We start from the raw sequence: 7,912 nt of genomic DNA on the forward strand, positions 1-7,912 counted from the left end.
ATTCTGTGCAGGACTCTCAGAACCAGGGAAGCGCCACCCTGCAATAGGGATCCCACATCTCTAGGCAAAGGTGTTGGGTGCAGAGATTTAGGAAAGTAGTGACTGACACAGTCTTTGCTCCTCATTTCACACTAATATTGTGAAGCAGTTACAGCTCAGTCTTGTCTCCCCACCTGGACCTTAATTTCCCGAGCGCCTCTAACAACGCAGGTTTTTCTTTTCTTCCCTCCCTCCCTTTCTTTCTTCCTTCCTTTTTTCTAATAGTACTTGATGCCATGCAAGGCTGCGTCTTGCAAGCAAGCCCCACACCACCTTTGACATACTTCTGAGAGCGCTGCAGATAGAGGGGAAGAACATAGAGGAACCAAGAGACTACTGCGTCCTGAGACTCTCCTTGGAGGCGGGTAGAAATAGCCACTCAGGAAGTGGGCCACAACCAGTCAGTCCTCCAAGTGTTTGACACAGGTGTTGAGAGTTTCTGCAGTTGGGAATGCAAGGTCTCTTCTCTGGAGGGTTTTCCAAACAGCAAATTTGCACGGAACCCACCTCGACCGTTCAACTTGAATTCCCACAGTGTCCTAGTGGTCACTGGTGTGGTGGATCCTGCAACTCACTCATGAGAAGGGGGTGTAGCTCAGCGGTAGAGCGCGTGCTTAGCATGCATGAGGCCCTGGGTTCGATTCCCAGCACCTCCATGGGGCCTTCTGGCGGTGTCACTTTTACACCGACCTCCCGGGGCTGTCCACGGTAGGAGGTACCTGAATGAAAAACAACACTGGCCTGAATGCCACCAACGCCAAATAGCCATCTTACCTTTACTCAGTACGTCAAGTATTATCACTGCGGAGTTGGAGGAGCCAAGGTCTTCGGAATTGCAATGGATTATCATTAAATTATCCACTGTGAAAGGGAAAGAAAAAGCAATAGCAAAAATAAAAGCAAAAAATAAGAGGCTCTTGGGTAGATTTAAGTTTAGTTTTCTTTTTCTTGTGTTATTTCCTCTTGAGTCAATAGAGAAAAAACTTTCACCTTCTTTTTCTAGTAGATACTCTTTGTATCCTCCCCCCACATACCTGGCACGAATATGCCACGGAGGAAAGACAACATTGTTTTTTCTTGAGGTCCCCTTATGCGGTGGTTGTGCAGAACCCCCAGGGAACCGAGGTAAAACCAACCCCTAAAGAGGCCCATGGAAGTGCTGAGGATCGTACCTAGGGCCTCATATATGCTAAGCACATGCTTTACCACTGAGCTACACCCCCTTCCGGCGAGTGAGCTGCGGGATCCACCTCACTGGTGACCACTAGGACCTGCGGGGCCTCCGGGATTCAAGTTGAAGGGTCCAGGTGGGCTCCGTGTGAATCTGCTGTTTGGGAGACCCTCCAGAGAAAAGACTTGCATTACTACGCAGTGGGGTTACAAAGGTATGTGTGGACTTCAAGGAGATTTCCTGGGAGTGGCTTTTAATAATCTCGTATACTGTGATTAAAGTCCATGAGAACGATCCTACGCTGATACAGAGAGCGCTGGTGAGACTCACCTCTTAGGCAAGATTTGTCAGTCCGCGGGGTAAGGCACCGGCCGGGCAGCCGGGAATGCGGGCCGGGGTGGAGGGGAGAGTTGGACTGGAGACGAGTCCTGGAAGAGCTGAGGGCGCCCCTCCCTGGCCTTCCCGGGTGTGCAACTGCACTGCTCCAAACCCTGCCTCCGTAGTCACTCGCAGTCTCCCCTGGTGTGTCTGTTCAAATTTCCCTCCTCCTACAAGGACACCAATACTTTTGGATGAGGACCCACCCCCATGGCGTCATCTGGACTTGATGTAGTGACATCCTGAGGTTCCAGGAAGCCCATGAATGTGGGAACGGCAGGCACTATTCGGTCAGGCACAGCTACCCTTATTAATGTAAGATGTGTTAATTATCGCTATCTCTAAGTCGCAGGACTCGAGTAACAGGATACAGAAGGGGACTGTACCTTACAACAAAAAGATATATCATCCAAACATGTTTTCATGGGATTTTGTATTTTCTTTATATGGAAGTTAAATATGATTGAAAGAGGTGCGTGAGGTGCCACTTAAGCCGCAAAATTATTTAAGAAACAGGGCTGACTTTCATCAATACACACCTGATATTAAAACAGAACAAGCTCTTCCTCGGCGCCACCTGCGGAGGTGGCAGCCATCGATTGCCGGGCATCATGGCTGCCCTCAGACCTCTGGTGAAGCCCAAGATCGTTAAAAAGAGGACCAAGAAGTTCATCCGGCACCAGTCAGACCGATATGTCAAAATTAAGCGCAACTGGCCGAAACCCAGAGGCATTGACAATAGGGTATGCAGAAGATTCAAGGGCCGAATCTTGATGCCCAACATTGGTTGCGGGAGCAACAAGAAAACAAAGTACATGCTGCCCAGTGGCTTCCGGAAGTTCCTAGTCCACAATGTCAAGGAGCTTGCAGTGCTGCTGATGTGCAACAAATCTTATTGTGCAGAGATTGCTCACAATGTATCCCCCAAGAACCGCAAAGCCATTGTGGAAAGAGCACCCCAGCTGGCCATCAGAGTCACCAATCCCAATGCCAGGCTGCGTAAAGAAGAAAATGAATAGACAGCTTATGTTGCGTGTCAAATTTGTGTTAATAAAACCATAAAACTACAAAAAAATAAATAAAACAGAACAAAACAAAGCATGAACAAAAACATTTTTTAGCATAGGTGTTGCAGGGAGACAGAGATTGAAAGCACTGGAAAGCTCAGGGGCATTGTTGTGGAAACCCAAGTTCAGCTGCTGGTCACTGGAAAGGCCAGTACTCAAGGAAAGAGTTTTGATTGGAAAGAAATATGAGCTTTATTCAGGAGGCTGGGCTCCTGGGGAGAAGGAATGAGTCTTGTCCAGCAGCCAACTCCAAGGTTCCTGCCTGGTCAAGGATTTTTAAAGGGATTTAGTTAATCAGTTAAGAGAGTGCAGTGATCTAGGACACTTCTTGATTACCTATGGTTTCCATGGTGCCAGCTATAGCTGTTATTGGGGTGCTGGAGGTTGTGCAAGAGGGTTTGGTCCCTTGGTGCCTGGGGCAGTGCAGGAATGCCATGTGACGGTAGGACTGCTCCTTTCTTTCTAGGAAAGAATGCATGACCTATACATATACAAAGAAAGGTATAAGTTCATCCATCCCATGGGCTAAGCATACTTGCTAAAACTTAAAAACCACTCGATTGGCAGGAGGGTCTAAGGCAGCTTCATGAAGAACAGGAGTTAAGTTAACTTTGAATAAATAATACTTGAACACAGAGATATAGACAAGATGGTCTAGGGAGACTGTGTTGAAACTGGTTCATACCACAAGAGAAAGAAACTGTAGGGAGGAAAGGAAAGTTCCATCTTGGGACTCCAGTGGAAATGGCTCAAAAATTATATAAAAAGAGGTTTTAGACCAATGGGAGGGCCAAGAGTGGACTGGCCAGACAGGTAAGATTCTAGGAGCAGGAATGGTGTCATGCAAATACCCACCATTTGCTTCTGGAGGAACTGGAGGGTATTATGCTGAGTGAAATAAGTCAATCGGAGAAGGACAAACATTATATGGTCTCATTCATTTGGGGGAATATAAATAATAGTGAAATGGAATAGAAGGGAAGGGAGAAGAAATGGGTAGGAAATATCAGAAAGGGAGACAGAACATGAAGACTCCTAACTCTGGGAAACAAACTAGGGGAGGAGGGCAGGGGGTGGGGGTGAATGGGTGACAGGCACTGAGGGAGGCACTTGACGGGATGAGCACTGGGTGTTATTCTGTATGTTGGCAAATTGAACACCAATAAAAAATAAATTTATTATTAAAAATAGGAATGGTGTCATGCAGTCTAAAATGTATTATCCTTTCTTTATGTCAGTGCACAAAAAGGATTTAGTTTAGAGGTTATAGATATAGTGGGCTTAACACAGTGGACTTTAAAAAAAAAGGTTATTAAATCCAGGACTTTTTTTTTCTTTTGTTGAGTAAGCTGCATAACCAACATGGGGCTTGAACTCATGACCCCAGAAGCAAGAGTCATATACTCTATCTACTGAGCCAACTAGATACTCAAAGGTAATGACTTTTACTTTGAAAAGTTAGGCTTTCAAAGACTCATAGAAAATAGGTGAAATGTACATATATTTCAAGGTGTCAGGGGTGTGGTTCAGTGGGAGGTGGTATTTCTTACATGTGTGCAAGTTCTGGGTTTGGTTCCTGGTGGATCTAGGGCTGTTCTGTCTTCCCACGACTCTTGTAATATGGAATTTTCTCCTTTCACCCCCTTCTTGCTATTTTCTGCTCCCTGACAAAACAAACACAAGATTCAGTGGATTGCCCCTCCCATATGGTGATTGGGACAACATAAGAAAGAAGTGAGTACAAAGCGACAATTAGCCACTAGATTAATCAGCTTTTTCACTTGAGCTACCGTTTTGCAATACTACTGAAGAGAAAGGAAGTTGAAAAGAGAAAAAAAAAAAAAAGCCCATGTAAGGAAATATGCCGCTCCCTTCTGAACTTCTGATCTGTCCTTGGTATTACTCTTTATTTTAGTCTATATGAACTTTAGTGCAGACTTTATCTCCTGAATCAGACATCTCCACCCCAAGTGCAGTCATCATTATTAGTAACTTATGTGAGCATTACTGGCAGGAACCACGACACTTCTTTTCATTTAGAATCTGTTACATCTAAGTAAATTTGTAGAAATTTCAGAAGGGTCTAAGTCTTGCATTTTCATGAGTCTATGAAGAGGAGGGCCCTTGAAGAGTGGGTAGTGGGGAGGGCTCAAAATTATCCATTGATACCAGAAAATAAGGAGGTTTTAGGCAGTTGTTCCAATTTTAATTGTGAGCTCTTAATTTTCTGGTTGGGAATTATAGGTATTTTATCATAATCATATTAAGCTACATCGTTAATTCATGCCCAAGTGTTCTCAATGCTAACAGGAAGCCTAAAACCACATAATGGTGGCAGCAACTTTCTGTTTCTTACTTCTGATACAAAAGCAAATTAGCCTAAAAACAACAAAAACCTAAAAGAAACCTTGTTCATCCCTCTGTACTTATTAGCTCAATATAAGTCTGGATAAGCTACCTGGAGATCTTCTTAGATGAATCCCTTATTCCCCAAATCCAACATGGCTCCAAGTCCTGTGTCAATCAATGTTCTTTCTTGTTCTCTCAAATCTTTCCATTTACATGCCTAAATTCACTCTTTTGTTTACCTATCTAAACCTTGTAAGACTCTCTAAAATTGTCTTTTTGCCTACTATGGGAGGATAGAGTACAAAAATTGCTGGGTTGCCTACATTTGACCAATGGTTTTCTTATTCTATTGCACTCTGGTTTTGCTCCCTCAAAATCTTGACTTTAGGAGCCAGTTGAGGGCAGCCCGGGTGGCTCAGTGCTTTGGCCCAGGGCATGATCCTGAATGGAGTCTGCTTCTCCATCTGCCTGAGTCTACGCCTCTCTCTGTGTTTCTCATGCATAAATAAAAAATAATTAAAAAAAAGAGCCAGTTGAGAAAATAGGAAGTTATATGGAAGGAGGTGCACACTGTAAGAGAAAGCCAGGTTTCAATTAGCTTCTAAGAATTAGAAATATGTAGGTGAACAGAAAGACTAGCTTTAACAAGGGTTTAAACACTGAAATCTCACATTAAAAGAGTAAACTAGGGCACCTGGCTGGCTCAGAGGTTTAGCGCCGCCTTCAGCCCAGGGTGTGATCCTGGAGACCCGGGATCTAGTCCCACAATGGGCTCCCTGCTTGGAGCCTGCTTCTGCCTCTCCTCTCTCTCTCTCTCTCTTTCTCTCTGTTTCTCTCATGAATAAATAAATAAAATATTTTAAAATTTTTTTTAAAAAAGAGTAAACCACCAACAACTGATCTTTGCTACTTCATGGGCAAAGAAATCATAGAAATCTAATCAAGTGGATTTTAATCTCATACTTTCTCTTTATTCTGGGTTTCCACACTGATTTTGCTCCCGTTTATACCTGAGATGTTTAAGCCTGAATCAAGTATTCAGCACTTCTCCCAACATAACCACATACAGGGTTTCAGAAAAGCTGGCTTCTTGTGGTTTTTGTGGGGACTACCTGTAACAGGGGCTCCTGCACAGAGGGACCCCAGACCAGTCCAGGCATGCTCACACTGTTTATCCAGCAACATAAAGAGCAGCCAGGCATTGTCAAAGCCATGACAGTGTTGGACTCTACAAGTCAGATCTCCCTGTGGGAAGCACCTTCTCCTTCTCTGGGAGGAAGGGGACCTTGTCCATTTTTTCTTTTGAATTCAGAAGATGGGAAGAAAGATAGAGTGGACCTCCTACAAATACATCTCTTTTTGGATGAAATCTTCCTAATAAATTGATCCAATCCAATATCTAGGTGCTTAACTTTCCAGGCTAGTGGTGTCCAAACCAGCTGATTAACAGAATCGCATGGGAGACTTTAAAATCATAGAAATTACTGACTGCTTCTGGCCTACAGACAACTCCTCTTGGTCTCTTCACTGTCCAAGTTGCCTTAGATCTTCCTCTAAAGTTTCCGTGGGAAGGGCACCTGGGTGGCTCAGTTGGCTGAATGACCAACTCTTGATTTTGGCTCCGGTCATGATCTCAGGTTTATGGATTGAGCCTCACTTTGAGCCCTGCCCTGCATTGATCCCTGTATGGGGCTCTATACTCAGTGGGGAGTCTTCTGGAGATTCTCTCTGTGCCCCTCCCACTCCCACTTGAGTGTTCTCTCTTTCTCAGAATCAATCTTAAAAACAACAACAAAGTTCCTGCGGGACTTGACTGTCACACAAAATATTGGCTAAACTCAGGACTACTCTTTGTGTTGTATGTGATGAAGTTGAGGACTTTTCTAGGCCTATGGAGATTTTATAAGGTCTTAGATTTTTGCAAAGGCTTTACAAAACGTAGTGTCTCAGCTTACATATTGCCTCTTTGTGCTTTATTTAGGGGAGAATTCTGTCCAAACGAGGCTCTGTAATAAGCTGTAGCTTTTCCTTCCTTATCCCTCCCCTCTTCTTTGTAAGGGGTCTCCTGAACTAGACCTGAAATTTCCACTAACTGGGTCTACCCCAGGGATTACTAGAGTGGTGACAATAGAAAAATACACTGTTCTTCATTTATGACCAAGTTTTGTGATAAATTCATTCCTCTTCTGCCATATCTCCCCCCACAGAAGCCTAAATTTTGAGATCGGCACTCATGTCACTCATCATGCTTCATTTCTCACCAATGTTATTACCTTGTTTCACTTTTATCTTTTCTCCCACTGGGACCTAATTCCCCCAAAATAACACACTGCTAATATTCTCTAATGCTAATCTCATGGGTTATCAAAAAATTTGAATAGCAAAATTAAACCACCAAATCAATAAAATAGTATTTAGTAAGAGTTTATTGTGAATAAAATAATAGCTCATGAACTAGGAGCTTTCAGATTTAGAGCTGGTATGAAGTTCAGGGCATGACATCACAGAATGGCTGATAAGGTAAAAATGAGGAAGTTGTTTAATTTTTTGTTGTGATTGGTTATTGCAGTGGGGGTTCCAGACATCAGGGGATTGCTTAAAAGTGATTATTTTACACGAGTTTTAGGAAGATGACTTGTTTTTTTTTTTTTTACAATTATCAGAGGCATTTACAAGAAATAACCTATGTTTCACTTGTATTCATGAGATAAGCTAGAATTACCAATTTAAGCTAGTTTGGATTCTGTGGCTTAAATTGTTTTGTCTGCTCAATTTTCAAGTCTCTGTTTTGTATTTAATTTTAACAGGGTCTTCCCCAACAGAAGTTAGAAGAAAAGAAAATTGGAGACAGAAGTAAACATTCCACCTGGGATTCTCCCTGGTGCAGAATTGGAACTGATGCTCCAGT

At 43.3% G+C, this 7,912-nt stretch overlaps 1 protein-coding gene and 1 non-coding gene across 2 annotated transcripts; both read left to right on the plus strand.

The window, feature by feature from the left end:
• The first annotated feature begins 623 nt into the window (after positions 1–623).
• On the plus strand, positions 624–695 carry TRNAA-AGC (transfer RNA alanine (anticodon AGC)). Its single transcript has one exon. It is a non-coding gene; the product is annotated as a tRNA-Ala (tRNA).
• Positions 696–2,154: 1,459 nt separating this feature from the next.
• Positions 2,155–2,607, plus strand: LOC129508183 (60S ribosomal protein L32-like). Its single transcript, XM_055323177.1, has one exon. It carries the CDS (start codon positions 2,200–2,202, stop codon positions 2,605–2,607), a length of 408 nt encoding a protein of 135 aa, XP_055179152.1. The 5' UTR covers positions 2,155–2,199.
• Positions 2,608–7,912: the final 5,305 nt, after the last annotated feature.

The sequence above is a fragment of the Nyctereutes procyonoides genome, unplaced genomic scaffold, assembly GCF_905146905.1.
Source record: "Nyctereutes procyonoides isolate TBG_1078 unplaced genomic scaffold, NYPRO_anot_genome, whole genome shotgun sequence".
NCBI lineage: Eukaryota > Metazoa > Chordata > Mammalia > Carnivora > Canidae > Nyctereutes > Nyctereutes procyonoides.

Excerpts from the sequence above, each read along its gene's own strand:
- LOC129508183 (XM_055323177.1), top strand. The coding sequence starts at position 2,200 with ATGGCTGCCCTCAGACCTCTGGTGAAGCCCAAGATCGTTAAAAAGAGG.